Source organism: Littorina saxatilis, linkage group LG13 (genome assembly GCF_037325665.1).
Source record: "Littorina saxatilis isolate snail1 linkage group LG13, US_GU_Lsax_2.0, whole genome shotgun sequence".
Taxonomy (NCBI): domain Eukaryota; kingdom Metazoa; phylum Mollusca; class Gastropoda; order Littorinimorpha; family Littorinidae; genus Littorina; species Littorina saxatilis.
In genome coordinates, this window is record NC_090257.1 from 39961296 (window position 1) to 39978795 (window position 17500).

At 41.1% G+C, this 17500-nt stretch overlaps 1 protein-coding gene and 1 long non-coding RNA gene across 2 annotated transcripts in view; both read left to right on the forward strand.

Annotated features, from left to right (window-relative positions):
* LOC138946104 (uncharacterized) overlaps window positions 1–8979 on the forward strand; it is an 11505-nt gene extending 2526 nt beyond the window's left edge. The window contains exon 3 of the long non-coding RNA XR_011449199.1: window positions 8861–8979. This is a non-coding gene — a long non-coding RNA (uncharacterized lncRNA). The remainder of the gene's footprint in view (window positions 1–8860) is intronic.
* Window positions 8980–12886: 3907 nt separating this feature from the next.
* The window catches only part of LOC138945727 (fibrinogen-like protein 1), a 7385-nt gene continuing 2771 nt past the window's right edge, over window positions 12887–17500 (forward strand). The window contains exons 1-3 of the mRNA XM_070317220.1: window positions 12887–13037; window positions 14755–14885; window positions 17038–17152. Of these exons, the coding sequence (XP_070173321.1) occupies window positions 14865–14885; window positions 17038–17152 (136 nt within the window). The 5' untranslated portion in view covers window positions 12887–13037; window positions 14755–14864. The remainder of the gene's footprint in view (window positions 13038–14754; window positions 14886–17037; window positions 17153–17500) is intronic.

Sequence of the window (17500 nt, forward strand, 5' to 3'; positions counted from 1 at the left end):
CTGTTTCTCTCTGTCGCTCTTTCTCTCTCTCTCTCTCTCTCTCTCTCTCTCTCTCTCTCTCTCTCTCTCTCTCTCTCTCTCTCTCCAAAAACATATAGATATGATGAGAAGTGTCTATTGTTGACGGTAGGAGTATCAAAGTTTCATTTCATTTCTCCGACTTCATTGTTCTACGATGTGTAGCAGCGCCACGCTATGCGCTTATCGTGGGTGATTTATGAGCGTCGGCCATGTGACTAATGTCTGCGTGCCACAGTGATTCTTATCTTGGCGTGAGACTGTCAAGTGGCTGGGAGGGCCAATGGAGCGGCGTGTGTGTACACGCTGAAACGACACGCTGTAATTCCCTGCCAATCGGACACAGTGCCTTCAGTGGTCATCGCGCAGTGTATTGTATGTAAGTTTCTATTTGTGTCCCCAGAATAAGTTTCTATTTGGGACATGAAGTGGTTATGCGCTAAGATCGCGCAGTGTCTTGTAGCCTAGTGCTTTATAGTCATGCGCGACTGATGTACCCCAGCTGTGGCTGATTCATTTCCTGGGTTATGCAGTGTGTACGCAACCCAATGCGTGTCTGAGTCAATGTAACTTAATATCGCCATGTAATCGGCTCATATGTTTGGCCTGCGCGGGCTCACTCTACACCACCCTCTAAATATGAACGCATCGCTGAGTACTTGATCATGGAAATGCAGCCCAGCATTACTACGGCAGTGGGATGGGTCCCCACTGTCTGCATGAAAAAAGACCCAAGACAATTAACATTTAAGATGCCTCACACACTCATGCCTTTGGCTCGCCAAGTGTTATACATGCGCTACTGCCAAGGCATCGACAGCCATAACAACTTCGACGTACAGTGGATAGATGAGGCAGAAAAGCCAACTCGACCTATCCAGGTACAAGATAATGAATCTCTTAGCGAAATCCCGACAACCCTCCCCTCCCCTGAGCTATGGCGCTCTAAAGTGCAGGTGAATTGCGGCTCGAGCAAATTGGTGACCATAACTATTTTCTATACAACCGGTACCATTCTTGTTCAAGGCGCCCAATGCACCAAATGGCGCGACTCTGAGTTTACGAGCTTGGTGGACTGCATCAACTCTATTATCAAGCACCCTGAACTTGCTACAACAATCAACACTCGCCTCACTATGCTCGCCTTGCCACCCATCGAGCGGTCCATCGGTGAAGTAGAGAACACACCCACCTCCCGTAAACATCGTTCGTTAACAAGGGAGCAACCAAAAAGGGCATGCAGACAATTGAGATCAAGGAGCTCCGATTCTGCCGCCCTCTCTACGGGGGTACTAAGCTCCACCCCCCAACAGTCTCCATTGCCCTCCCCGACTGCAACCCCACCTGACCACACTGTTTCTTTCGTCTCATCATCGCCAGCTTCAAACAAATCCCCCCCATCTATGGCTAGTGGGCGAAACCCTGACAACACGGCCACTACCCCACTACAAGGCCACGACTCTTCCACAAGTATGAGCGCCGTCACCAAAGCGACCACACTGAACAATGAAACCACGCGTCATAATGACCTGGATTCGACCCCACCACTTGACCTCGTCAAGGTGACTTCGGGTGACTCGCAAGAGCAAAAGCAAAACCACATTTCCTCCTCTCTTTTCTTGGACCACCCTGAACTCCGCGATGAAGTGTTAGCACTCATAGAGACGGCAAAAACACAACTGAAGAGAGAACTTAAACTTGACCTTAGAATAAAATGTGAAACGTTAGATAACACCATTGCAACAATGAAACAGGAGATGAGTGAAATGAATAAACAAATACACTCGCTCAAATCTCAGGTTGGTGACTTTAAGAAACAGCAACAGATTAAACAAACCAATCAACTTACAAAACATACAACCTCATCAGAATCACAGACTAACACTCAAGCGGATTTGCAAGTGGAAACCATGCAGGCTTCAGTTGTCAAGGCAGGAGTACCCCTTTTTAACAGCTTTTCTGTGCTTCACGACGAATCCGAAACAAGTTCGCCCTCTGTTAGCCCTAAGAGTTCTGCGCCACATGAGAAACAGTATGACACAGACGCTAAAAGAGGAAACACACACAATCAGACTTCAAGCAACCTGACTCCACGACAGCAGCTGGCGGAGTATCGAGTGGATCCTTCGACTACTCGCGTGCTGCTCGGGGACTCGGTACTGAAACCAGTTAGACCCGAGCTGATGTTTCCTGGCAAAGCCTCCCAGAATCTGAGTGTGTCTGGCCTCTGTGTAGATGATGTAACACACTGGCTGGACAACGTGCCACAATGTAAACACGTGCAAATGGTCATCGTTCACATAGGGGTCAATACATGCCGACACAACACCATCACAGAGGCAGTGTGGTCGGGACTCATGAAGCTCTTAAAGAAGGTGTTCCCTTCGGCACGGATACAGGCGTCCTCCATCATCCCACCCAACGGCGAACACATGCTGCGGAAGTCCATTGCAGCATCCAACCACTCCCTGAGTAGGGTCTGTGCGAGGGAGGGGGTAGTATTCACTGACAACACCGACACCTTCCTCACCCCCAGCGGTGCCCCACGCAAAGCTCTCTACAGGGATGCCCTTCATCCCAGTCCTCGGGGTATTGTTTGCCTTGCCGGTAACCTGAAAACTGCATGCCCTCCCGCTGATCAATCACAGCGACGGGTGCCGCTGTTGCAAACCCCTGTGCCGTCACGCAACCGTGACTACCTCGACGACCAGTCAACGCGCAGAACCGGACAGCCCGGTAGACCACAAGAGCAAGGACCAGGGCTTCTGCTCCGTAACGGTCCTCAACATCGCCTACCTCATCGCCCTCTACACCAAGAACAACAGCAGCAGTCTGATGACTACCCCTTGGTCTACATGCGACAATCCAACGCCATGCACAGTCAACGCTGTGCCAGCGACCCTGAGCCCTACAGACAGCCAGTCAGTCGGGGGCCACACTATCCTGTGCCTCCCTATGCGGCAGGTGCGCCACAGCATAATCAACGCCGTGACAGCGACCCTGAGCCCTACAGACAGCCAGTCAGTCGGGGGCCACACTATCATGTGCCTCCCTATGCGGCAGGTGCGCCGCAACATAATCAACGCCGTGACAGCGACCCGGAGCCCTACAGACAGCCAGTCAGTCGGGGGCCACACTATCATGTGCCTCCCTATGCGGCAGGTGCGCCGCAACATAATCAACGCCGTGACAGCGACCCGGAGCTCTACAGCCAGGCAGTCAATCAAGGGCCGCACTTTCAAGTGCCTCCTTATGCCTGGCAATATGCAGCGCCCCAGCCTCCTCCTCGACACATGCTGCCTCCACCCTACATGTTTCAGCCACACCGGCACTCAGTGCCACTCCACAATTCATACACTCATTCATACATACCCATACCCCCGCAGCTCCAACAGTGTTTTACTCCACACAGCTACCACAACACGAATGCCTCTACACTTGTGTAATTAGAAGTGCCATCAATGTTTCCCTCCACACGGCTACTCTCAGCACAGGTGCCTCTACTCTTGTGTAATCGGTGAAATACTAAATTTGTATACAAACTATGTTGTGAATTACACAAGAGCGAAGAATAACTATGCATCACTCTAGGTGTGTGCGTGTGCGGCGTGCTAGCACCCAGGGGTGTCGGAGAGAAAGTTAGAGAGAAACTTTACGTCATTCGTCCTTGTTAAAACTGTGTTTATAACTTTACTATTTTACAAACATTGCCCTTGTGCAAGAATGTGAACATACTCGCGCGGCCTTCATCTTATTGAGGAATCTTTAAACTAACTTTGTTAACGGTTTGTTCTACAGCTGCAACAGCTTAATTCGTGACCTGACTCGGACGTGCTCGCTTCTATAAGTGCCTCAGGTCGGACACGCAATAGGGACGGCATTGTGTGTGTCGTGCCCTGAAGCCATAGGCTTTTTTCATCCCCATGGACAAGCGGCTGGTGCTTCGACGATATTAAAGTCTGAACACGTGAGGCATAAAAGAGATTCTACTTCTCTGTGCAAGACTTGTGTTACGAATCCTTTACAGTATTAACCTTTACTGGGTGCTAAATAATTGCATGAACTACTGGCTCTGGGCCGAGTTTGTGAACTGTTCAGCCTTAACTGAATTTCACCAGGACTGTTCCGCTTTAACTGCTTTAACCTTGTGTCCTTTTGTTTTCTGTGAACATTTTGTACATCTTGTACTTAAGCTTACATTATCTAGTATCCCGTTGTTTGTTGTGGGATTTTCTTTGCCTTTTGTCGGTCACCCTTCATTTTAAGCAACAGTTTGTTCTCTATTGTTGATTGCATACCTTTGTGTGCTGCTATCTCATCCTGTATTATTACTGCTGTTTGTTACAATATTGCACTTCGTTCTAATGTCAACAACATCAAACACTGTTCTCCGTATAGGGCATGTGAATATTTATCATTTAGTCAACAAAGTACATGATGTCTGTGTATTGCTAAACCAGCAACCAGAGCTGGTACAGCTCTTCGGTGTAAGTGAAACGCGTCTAGATTCGCGTATCTCAGACAGCCTTGTTAACATTCCGCATTATTCGGTTTTGCGACGGGACAATGCACGAGTAGGCCAAACAGGCATCGCTCTTTATGTTCATCAGTCCATTGCTGGGATTGTCAAACGTAGAACTGATCTTGAAGATGAAAATGTTGAATGTATGTGGTTAGAACTGAAGCATGACAAATCCTCTCCCTTGCTTATTGGCTATGTGTATCGTAACCCTGCTGAAACGTCAAGGTGGATTGATGATTTTGTTTCTATGATGGACAGAGTGAAGGCTCGTGACGAGAATGTTGTATTGCTTGGCGATTTTAACATTAACCTACTCAGGCCTCAAACAACATGGTGCTCAACCACAGCTCTGTTTGGTCTTCATCAGCTGGTAAAAACCCCTACAAGAGAAACAAATACTTCATCAACCCTGATTGATCATATTTATACTGATAATAAGAATATCGTTGCAAATGCGCAAGTAGTGCATTCCAGTTTTAGTGACCATCATTCTGTGTTTTGCTCGATTTCGCTTATATTGCCAAAATCATGTCATAAAGGCCACACAACAATCGAATACAGAAGTTTCAAGTATTTTGTTGAATCTGCCTTCTTCTTTGAACCTTAACCAAGCCCCATTTTATAGCGTATTCAATTGTAGTGACGCGGAGAGCGCCTGCAAGATTTTTCACGATATTTTGTGCTCTATAATTGATAAACACGCACCACTACGTCAGCATAGAGTGAAACATCCCCAGCTCCCCCCTTGGTTAACCTCAGACATTATCGAGGCTATGGCGATGCGTGATCATTTCAAAGAGCGCAACATGAAAACAGAATATAAACTACAAAAAAATAAAGTGTTGGACACAGTGAGACAAGCAAAGACTGAATATTTTAATAAACTAATTTCTGGAAAAAAGGATACAGCTACAATCTGGCGAGCAGTGAATGAAATTCTTGATAAATCTAGGAAGGGATCAACCAATTCTCATTCACAAATATCTCCAAATGACTTCAACAAACACTTCATTTCGCTAGCAGACAACCTAAAATCTTGTCTCAAGCAAAATGATTCCCTTGATACGGATGATTGTCTTGAAAAATTAAAAACATTCTGTGAACAAAAGTTGACTCAAACTGACACATTTTCTATTCCTCCAATCTCAGTGCACGAGGTAGGAAAACTGGTAGAACAAATGGCGAATAAGAAGTCAATGGGTCCAGACAAGATTCCAGTCAAGTTGCTAAAACTTGCTTTACCTTACATTGTCGATTCCCTAACTTATGTTTATAACCTAAGCATACAACAAAATGTGTTCCCTTCTATTTTAAAGTGTGCAAAGGTATTACCACTTCCAAAAACTAAGGATCTTACAGACCCAAACAACTTTAGACCTATTTCCCTCTTACCTGTTCTATCTAAACCCTTAGAAAAGCACATACAAAAACACCTACTGGCATATATGGAACAAATGAATCTGTTTCATTCTTTTCAGTCTGGATTCCGCTCCAAGCATTCCTGCCACACCGCCTTAAGCTCTTTATGCGAGACTTGGCTGTCAGCAATAAACAAAGCAGAAATAACGGGAGCGTTGTTTCTGGACTTTAAGAAAGCCTTTGACCTAGTAGATCACTCACTTCTACTGACAAAACTAAAGTGCTATTTAAAAGACGACTCCGCCTGTGCCTTTTTTGAATCGTATCTTTCAAAACGGAAACAGTATGTATCCATTAACTGTAAAACTTCGTCAAACGAGATTGTCAGGAGTGGTGTCCCTCAAGGGTCTGTATTAGGACCTATCTTGTTCTGTATTTATATAAATGACTTACCCCTTCATGTGTCCGATGAAAAAGTTAGATGTGAGTTCTTCGCGGATGACTCTTCTGTTCACACCAGTCAAAAATCTTTGGAATCCGTCAACTCTTCTCTTCAAACAAGTGTGGATGAAATCACTGAGTGGTGCGTTTCTAATGCAATGATCATTCATCCGATTAAAACAAAGAGTATGGTGATAACCACGAGACAAAAACACCAGTTAAGTCCTTTACTATTACAACTGTCAGTTGGTTCAACTCAAGTGCAGCAAGTTAAGGAACATAGACTATTAGGTGTTACCATTGATCAAGAGTTGAAATGGCAAACTCATTTGAGTAATATTTGCAAAGTAGTATCAAAGAATTTGTACCTGTTATCAAAATTAAGGCATTACGCCGATTCTGAAGCACTCAAAATGTTCTATTACGCCCACATAATGCCTCATATAAACTTCGCTTCGACACTTTGGGATAACTGCAGTGATGTTCATTTAAAAAGACTCAATTCCCTGCATCGCCGAGCTGCAAAACTTATTCTGCATGATTTGAATAGGTCCACGGATGAAAAGCTAAAGCTCCTAAATTTCCTCCCCTTGAAAGATCAGTTGACGTTAAACAAGGCTGTGTTCATGTATAAAATTCTAAATGACGACTGTCCTAAATATTTGCAATCACATTTCAAACATGCCACAAAAAGATATGGGTCCCAAAAAATCATCCCTCCTATACCTCGCATAGACCTCTACAAATCGAGCCTAGCCTTCTCGGGAGCTTTTCTCTGGAACTCCTTCCCCCAACAGATAAGAAATGCAACTTCAGTGAAATTGTTTAAGAGACAGTCCCGTTCACACATCATTCGTGAATGAAATGTCTTGTTCGATTGTTATTTTGTTGAACATTTTGTACTAGTGTTAACGGATGTGTAGCTCATCTGAGCAACTTAATTCTCAAAATGAAAGGCTTAACTATGTCAATGTAATTTTGTAATTTTTGAGTTCTCCTTATATAATTCCGTAACTGCATATAGTATTGCAATTCATACAATGTATTTCTATATCTTATATGATTGAATTTTTATTTGTTATGTTCGTCTGTCTTTATGTGTTGTATAAAGGACAGGTTGGAAGAATAGGCTTTGCCTAAAACCTTTATCCTTTTGTAATAAAGTTCTGAGTCTGAGTCTGAGTCTGAGTCTCTCTCTCTCTCTCTCTCTCTCTGTGTGTGTCTCTCTCTCTGTCTCTCTGTGTCTGTCTCTCTCTCTCACGCTCTCTCTCTGTCTTTCTGTCTGTCTGTATCTGTCCATCTGTCTCTCTGTATGTCTGTCTGGCTCTGTCTGTATGTCTCTCTCTGTCTCTCTTTTTCTCTCTCTCTCTCTCTCTCTCTCTCTCTCTCTCTTTATCTCTCTCTCTCTCTCTCTCTCTCTCTCTCTCTCTCTCTCTCTCTCTCTCTCTCTCTCTCTCTCTCTCTCTCTCTCTCTCTCTCTCTCTCTCTCTCTCTCTCTCTCTGATTTTTGTGGCACACTGCCAATCTTTTCTCAATTATGCTTCTACTGTATGGTGCGGTGCGAGCGAAAATCTGCTTAAAAAATTAAATTCCCTGCACAGAAGAGGGGCAAAGCTAATTGTTACTAACCCGGATCTGTCAACGTCAGAAAAGCTTAAAGCTGCTAGTTTACTTCCACTGCAGGAGCAGTTTGACTATAACATTGCAGTGTTAATGTACGAGGCACTCCATGGGCTAGCACCACCATACTTGAATGCATTCATAACCGAGGCTCCTGAGAGATACGGATCAGATAAATATCTACTACCAAGGACCCGTGTAGATCTATATAAAACTAGTTTTGCCTTTCTGGGCCGTCAAGGTGGAACTCTCTTCCTTCGAATGTTAAAACTAGCAAATCTGTAAATATTTTTAAATCTTCTTTAAAAAAAACATCTCTGTAAGTACACACCCGCGGTGACATAATCATGTGAATCTTACAGTTCTGTCTAATGTATACTATATTAATATTACTATATAATTATTTTCACGTCATATTACATACTCATAGCATATAGTATTGATATTGTTTTACTTCGTATAATTATTAGATTTTGTGTTTCGTGTGGCCGTGGTGCTTATGCTTATTTACTTTACATTTACATGTTATGCCTATAATTATGAATTCATTATATTATGTTGTTTATGTGCGTGCGGATGTGTTAGTGTGAATGTAAAGGGCACGTTGTAAGATTAGGCTCTTGGCTTAAAATGTTTACCCTTTATGTCAATAAAATGTTCTAAGTCTAAGTCTAAGTCTCTCTCTCTCTCTCTCTCTCTCTCTCTCTCTCTCTCTCTCTCTCTCTCTCTCTATCTCTCTCTCTCTATCTATCTCTCTCTCTCTCTCTCTCTCTCTCTCTCTCTCTCTCTCTCTCTCTCTCTCTCTCTCTCTCTCTCTCTTTCTCATATCGCTAAAATCCCATATATACTGTTGCATCCAACAAGGTGATTTTGACCTCTTTTTTTAACCTTGGTGAACAGAGGTGAAAAAGGTCAACCTGAGAAAACTGTGGGGTGATGCCCCAGAGCTGAAAATCATCCTGGTCTTGAGGAAGGACGAATGTGACTCTCCCGTCGCGCCCCCTGAAAGTAAGTCACCCACTAAATATATTTAAGTTACTGACCTTGTCACGGTGCGGGCCGGGACGGACACGGGTCAACATTACGTGCAGACTCAGAGACGGAAGCCATGTCCCACCCCCGTGTCACGACAGTGGCACGTAAAAGACCTCGGTCATTCTGCCATAAGTGCAGTTGGCTGATACCACCTAAACACGCATACACTTGTGTATCTCATCTAAAGTCGGGGTAAAACTCGGGAACATGCCTCTAAGGCCTAAAAAAAAAAATAGGTGTGGTTACGGTAACCCGACCTACCCTATTTTTAGGGGCCGACCCTATAACTTTTTATTACATTTGTCCAAAAAAAACCACAAAAACCAAGAAAACGAGTGCAGAAAACGCAATGAAAGCGAAAGCGCCCGAGTCGCACACTTATTTCCCTGTCAAGTAGGTTTAATTTGTACACATTAGAAAAAAAAAGAAAAAAAAGAGTGATTGCCTACCTTCCTACCCTATTTTTTTGGGCTATGTTACCGTAACCACACCTTTTTTTTTCTTTTTTTTTTGCCTAATGGCTTTGCCGTGAGGGCGTAAAACTTGAATTTCTCTCTTGTCACGGTGCACGGAGACCCTAGGGCTTTCAGTCATGCCTCAGGCAGAAATTCGTTTAAAACGACACCAAGTTTCATTAACGTGCATGCAAGGAGTTAATTAAAAACTGCAATTTTGTTACAAATTAATTTTGAGAATTGACAAGGCAGGAACCCGTGGACCTCGACCAGGCTCACATCAAGCCCCTCACGTGAACTAATTACGTCAAAAGCCTACCTGGAAGTCTTGTGATATAAGTCTGGTAATTCTCTTCTGTAATCATCGAGTCTTATTGTATTCCGTACAATATAGTATTGTGTATGAGGTTGTGCATGCAATTCGTCAAAAAATGTCAACTAAGCAGTTTGCTTTGACTTCCTTTATTTAGTGTTTTTACTTCTTTCATATTTGTTTAATTTGATTCTTTTGTACTGTTTGTGTGCATTTTTGTTTTTCTGTTTTCGTTTTTGATAAATGCAAAAAGTTTTTGAAAGTTGTTCTTATGGACATGAGCTGAACGTCCTGACCTTCCATAGAGGAAAGTGTCTTCGCTTCACTTTCATTTTTAACTTAAAATAAGTGGACGCGAGTCTAACCCCAAAAAAGCAGCAGATTGTACAAACAATATGGTTATATCCGATTAACATTTCTGACTTCTTTTACACTATGCTGGCCCAATTTTAGTTACATTTTGATTCTCTAAATTGTCTTTCAGCTTTCAAATATAAGCATCATTACATTTAGTCAAGTTTTGACTAAATGTTTTAACATAGAGGGGGAATCGAGACGAGGGTCGTGGTGTGTGTGTGTGTGTGTGTGTGTGTGTGTGTGTGTGTGTGTGTGTGTGTGTGTGTGTGTGTGTGTGTGTGTGTGTGTGTATATGTGTGTGTGTGTGTGTGTGTGTGTGTGTGTGTCTGTGCGTGTGTGTGTGTAGAGCGATTCAGACTAAACTACTGGACCGATCTTTATGAAATTTTACATGAGAGTTCCTGCGAATGATATCCCCGGAATAATTTTTTTTTTCGATAAATGTCTTTGATGACGTCAAATCTGGCTTTTTGTAAAAGTTGAGGCGGCACTGTCACACCCTCATTTTTCAATAAAATTGATTGAAATTTTGGCCAAGCAATCTTCGACGAAGGCCGGACTTCGGTATTGCATTTCAGCTTGGTGGCTTAAAAATTCGTTAATGACTTTGGTCATTAAAAATCTGAAAATTGTAAAAAAAACAAAAATTACAAAACGATCCAAATTTACGTTCATCTTATTCTTCATCATTTCCTGATTCCAAAAACATATAAATATGTTATATTTGGATTAAAAACAAGCTCTGAAAATTAAAAATATAAAAATTATGATCAAAATTAAATTTTCGAAATCATTTTAAAAACACTTTCATCTTATTCCTGGTCGGTTCCTGATTCCAAAAACATATAGATATGATATGTTTGGATTGAAAACACGCTCAGAAAGTTAAAACGAAGAGAGGTACAGTAAAGCGTGCTATGAAGCACAGCGCAACCGCTACCGCGCCAAACAGGCTCGTCACTTTCACTGCCTTTTGCACTAGCGGCGGACTACGTTCAGTTTCATTCTGTGAGTTCCACAGCTTGACTAAATGTAGTAATTTCCCCTTACGCGACTTGTTTTTTATGTGAGCTCGTAATTTTCAAATACACTTTGCATGTCAAGGCTGATTATGACATTTGTAGGTTAAATTGGCGTAAACTGCCTTTACTCATCATTCAAGAATGATACAAAGAAAACTATGTTGTTATCAAGTGCTACATGTTCAGTGTGGATAATCTGTTTCTGCATGCATTACTGTATTACTTTGGCAGGAAGGCATAAGCTGTTAAGTACTGTGATGTATACACTATCACTTGTGATTTACAAACCAAGTCATGTAGGCTTTGTGTGTATAATAGGCCTAATGGTTACAACGAAGAGGCCTGAGAAATGAGATCTTATTGTTTTATCTTTGCAGAATCTGGTGAACTTTGAATATCTGACAAATATATAAAATAAAAACTGATCCAAGAAGCAATCTTTAAATTTGCTGTTTGGTCTTTTTTGTAGAGGAAGTGTGCCTAATGTGGTCATAGTTCCAATTGGGATACAACAAATGTTCCTACAACAACAACAAGTCGCGTAAGGCGAAATTACTACATTTAGTCAGTCAAGCTGTCGAACTCACAGAAAGAAACTAAACGCACTGCATTTTTTCACAATGACCGTAGTCCGCCGCTCGTGCAAAAGGCAGTGAAATTAACGAGCCTGTTTAGCGCGGTAGTGGTTGCGCTGTGCTGCATAGCACGCTTTTCTGTACCTCTCTTCGTTTTAACTTTCTGAGCGTGTTTGTAATCCAAACATATCATATTTATATGTTTTTGGAATCAGGAACCGACAAGGAATAAGATGAAATTGGGTTTAAATCCATTTCGGAAATTTTATTTTAATCATAATTGTTGTATTTTTAATTTTCAGAGCTTGTTTTTAATCCAAATATAACATATTTATATGTTTTTTGAATCAGACAATGATGAAGAATAAGATGAACGTAAATTTGGATCATTTTATAATCAAACAATTTTAATTACAATTTTCAGATTTTTAATGACCAAAGTCAAAATTAATTTTTAAGCCTCTAAGCTGAAATGCAATACTAAAGTCCGGCCTTTGTCGAAGATTGCTTGGCCAAAATTTCAATCAATTTGATTGAAAAAAGAGGGTGTGACAGTGCCGCCTCAACTTTTACAAAAAGCCGGATATGACGTCATGAAAGACATTTATCCAAAAAATGAAAAACATGTCTGGGGATATCATACCCAGGAACTTTCATGTACAATTTCATAAAGATCGGTCAAGTAGTTTACTCTGAATCGCTCTACACACACACACACGCACAGACAGACAGACAGACAGACACACACACAGACACACATACACCACGACCCTCGTCTCGATTCCCCCTCTATGTTAAAACATTTAGTCAAAACTTGACTAAATGTAAAAACGACTGATACTGCCTTAACCCATTAGACTGAAATTTTATATAGACTCTCTTCAATAACGTTGGTTTTGGAACATAATTTAGTTTTTTGTATGAACTTCCAAATGAACTTCCTTACTACGTTTAGATTTAAGTGACTTTTAATTTTGGCCATTACATTTGGCACGCTTTTCGTGAACGATTGTTTACCCGTTTGTGTGTGTTTTTGTCTGTGTGTATGCGTCTCTGAATTGTCATGCGTCTCTGAATTGGCATGCGTGTGTGTGTGTGATGTGTGTGTGTGTGTGTGTGTGTGTGTGTGTGTGTATGTATGCGAGTGTGTGAGTGTGTGTTTGCGTGTGTGTGTGTTTGCGTGTGTGTGTGTGTGTGTGTATGTGTGTGTATGTGTGTGTGTGTGTGTGTGTGTGTGTGTGTGTGTGTGTGTGAGCCAATTACTTTTCTTACTATAGCTGTTTGCACTTTATTCTCCAGTTTCGTGTGTGACCAACCCAAGTAAGTGTATTTGTTGGTTTGGAGGTTGGGGTTAGAGAATATACTTTGTTGTAATCACTATTCGTTCTGTGTTGCTTTATTTTTTAGCAGGCTTTTCGCCTTGGTCGTTTTTGTATAATATGTCAATTTAAAAATGGAGATTGGGATATGGTATTCGTGACCCTTGAAATTGTTTCGTATTCTTACTCTTTCCTTTCAGTCTTTCCATTTCTCTCTCTTTCTTTCTCTAATCTGATAGTATTTCAATTTATTGTCGTGTATGTCTTTGGTTTTGTTGTTGTTGTTGTTGTTGTTGTTGTTGTTGTTGTTGTTGTTGTTGTTGTTGTTGTTGTTGTTGTTGTTGTTATTTTGGGGAAAATAGTCTGTAGATAGTTCATTTCATTTCATTTGAATTGTATCTTCTTGAGTTTTTTTGTTTCCTTTTGTCACGTTTTTGTTCGCGGTGATTTCGGTTGGTGGATATGTTTTCTCAAGTAAAACGAAAGTGTGAATCTTTGCAAAAGATCAAATCCTACGACTGTAAGAGTAATGCACACAAAAATTCATACAAGCGTCTGAGTAAATTTGCAGATTTTCCTACAGTTATGAACTGGCGAAGTGGCTACCGGCTTCAATGTATAATGCCAAAATTCTGCGTAGCCCTTTTATGAAATTGTTATTTATTTTTAGAAAGATAACTGTTCAAAACAATACAATGTCTACACGGGATAATCTGTTTTATTCATATCAGACTAAATCGTCTAGAGTAATTGTAAGAAACATAAATCACAGGAAATGAAGAACGATTACTTTTAAATCAGCAAGTTGTATTATTGATTTAAAGGCATACTAACGCACTCCCGTGTTTACAAAGTGTAGTTTGCCCACAATCGATGTCAAACGCACCATAAGACCATATAATGACGATATGTCACCATGCGCGGACCATAATACATGCATTACAGCTTGTTCTAGCCTCTGAAAAAGTGAGGATGTCAACAAAGCCGCGGTGTTAGCTCCCTTGCATCAACGTTACATGTGTTGCCAAATCTATAAATAGGACCATCTAGATCAAAATAAAAATTCAAATATCTCAACATTTAAGGGCTCCTAGACCACAATATTTTGCAGGGAACTTAATTTAGTCTGTCTCCAGCTCTGGGTAAAGCAATTAGCGTGTATATTCATCAGCTTTCTATGCCTTTAATTATCTGTTATTGTACTTTACTTTCAGTATCGTATCAGATAATGTTACAGAATATCGTTACTACTTTCAGAAATGTTAATTTCAGACTTACAATGCCAATTTTCATAATTAGCTCGCACGTTAAAAAATAGCACATGGCGGCGTAAATTCAAGACACATGCTTGATACGTGAACTTCTGCACTGAAAAACAATGTGTTTACTCATTTAAATACAAACATTAACGAAGGTAAGATGTAAGTTATCAGTTCACCGAAAACCCATTCATTTTCTGTTAAAATATAAATCAAAAATAGCAATCAATTCCTCAGAAATGTTTCCGAAAAATGTACATTTAATGTCTCTTAATATCTTGCAATGTACCATTCAAACTGGTCATCAAAAAGGGCTAGGGCAGTTGCGGAAATGATTTCACAAAATTAACCCCTAGATAAGTTAAACCAACTGTGGCGGAAAATGTTCGAAATGAATCAAGTGGAACAGCCTCGAGAACCCCCGTCTTTATGTGTAAACGAGGATTTCCAATTACACAGAACGCGACTGCAGTTGTTTTGAAGAGAAGCTGAAGACGAGCAAGTGGGGTTTCCACGTGAAGATCCAGCCCCTTCTGGATGGACCTGAGTTTGAGGTCTTCTGCAGCCATATGGACGGCAAACTGTGGACCGTGAGTTACCTCTAAGGCAGAGTCCTTCTCATGAAAACACCTCGGCAAAAGAATTTAAAAAAATTTTTTTTTTAAAAAACACCTCGGTCTACCACCTAACATCTGGTCAAGTTTTTGCATAGGAAAATATTATCCCTTCTCTTCGACTTACACCAAAAAACCCAACTTCATGTTTGCTGTTGTGGGGAACGTTTTTATTAATTAATTTCGTAAAATGACACTAGTGGCTTATACAAAATCAAATCATAATATGTTGCAGTTCCGCACAGAAAGCACCCAGGGTTTTAATTGTTGGTATGTTTCCAATTTATGGCCAGATTTGAGATGGTGAACCGAACTTTTCACGAAAAGGACTATACCTTCAAAGACTAAAACTACCCTATATTATATTATATGAAGTCTTATATCGCGCGCGTATCTCCAGACCCGGACTCAAGGCGCAGGGATCTATTTAAGCCGTGTGAGATGGAATTTATTTACACAATACATCACGCATTCACATCGACCAGCAGATTGCAGCCATTTCGGCGCATATCCTACTTTTCACGGCCTATTATTCCAAGTCACACGGGTATTTTGGTGGACATTTTTTATCTATGCCTATACAATTTTGCCAGGAAAGACCCTTTTGTCAATCGTGGGATCTTTAACGTGCACACCCCAATGTAGTGTACACGAAGGGACCTCGGTTTTTCGTCTCAGCCGAAAGACTAGCACTTGAACCCACCACCTAGGTTTGGAAAGGGGGGAGAAAATTGCTAACGCCCTGACCCAGGGTCGAACTCGCAACCTCTCGCTTCCGAGCGCAAGTGCGTTACCACTCGGCCACCCAGTATATGACAGTATAATCATCGTTTGTTTCTTGGATTTTTATATGTGACATTCTTTCTTTATTTGGTGTTTAACGTCGTTTTCAACCGTTCAAGGTTATATCGCGACGGGGAAAGGGGGGAGATGGGATAGAGCCACTTGTTAATTGTTTCTTGTTCACAAAAGCACTAATAAAAAAATTGCTCCAGGGGCTTGCAACGTAGTACAATATATGACCTTACTGGGAGAATGCAAGTTTCCAGTACAAAGGACTTAACATTTCTTACATACTGCTTGACTAAAATCTTTACAAACATTGACTATATTCTATACAAGAAACACTTAACAAGGGTAAAAGAGAAACAGAATCCGTTAGTCGCCTCTTACGACATGCTGGGGAGCATCGGGTAAATTCTTCCCCCTAACCCGCGGGGGGATCAGCAATTTACAAAAGTGACAAAGGTCTCACAACACGGCATTAAGTTACGTGCTTAAAATCGCCCGGACAGGGATATATAATTATTCAGATTTTTACACTTTCAGCTTTTTTGACTTTACCGGGTCACATCTAGCTACATGTATTCCCTTTGTTTGCTGATGACGTCATGGTTGTAATGACGACGTGCATGGTAATTTGCACGTTACCTTATAAGAATCATGTGTTAATGTATGCCAATGTTCAGAACTCTAACTAACCTCTCTCATGTGTAGGTTACTATTGTTGTTTTAGAGAGAAAAACCCATGTTGGTTTAAACAAGACTTTATTCAATTGTTATCATGACATAAACACGGTATGGCTTTTAGGATTTCTAACTCAAGCATAATGCTTTTTTAAGCAATCCTAGTAAGTACATAATAATAATAATAATAATAAGAACATTTATATAGCGCTAAATCAAAAACTTTCGTTAAAAAGGCTTGCTCTAAGCGCTTGACATCTAAACTAAAACGTCATTCACACTCTTTACAATGATGTACAAGAACTTCATGTCACACTCTTTCATTCAGTATAGCACCATTCACACAGTTGTTATTCTGTACAAGACAATAAGTTAGTCTAACATTTAGAATGTTCATAAGATGAAAACAAGAGAAAACAAGACTGATTAACAGTGGTGAGCATGATGGCGGACTAAATAGATTTACTAATTTAAAAAAAACTATAACAAACAAACAAAAACTGATACGCAAACAAACAGAAAGGGGGGGGGGGGGGGGGGCGTAATACAGAAGGTGATACAAAAAACATGGGGCACGAAAGAACAGAAATAAGAATAAGAGAAAAAGAACTCCCATGTACATTTGTCCATCACCCGTACATTTGTCCATCACATGGTTCAGGTGATCGAGGACAGGCTGGACAGCAACTCAGCTGAGCTCGGGGCGGAAGGATTTGCCAGAACCTTCGCTGACTACGAGAAGGGCTTTGGATCTCTGACGGGGAACCACTTCATCGGTAAGCCAAGTTTTGATTCTCTATTAATGATATACGACACCGATGCATGCACAGCCTGGCGGTGACATTCCGAGAAATTTCATATAGTGAAATGACAAAATCGCCGATATGTCGAAATTCTTTGACAGTTTTTCGGGAGACATGCGGAAGGAATGACACACTTTTTGACATTACGCTTGCGCTTAATTCGCATTGTGACTTCTTCTGAAAGTACATGTCGCTTTTGACGGGAAAGGTTTCACTTTTGGACAAATACGGTCTTTTTTTGTCAGTTCCTCCGGAGAAATATTTGAAACCAACATGATGTTATGTTCTCTAAAGATCATGAGATTCATAAGGCAATTTTAA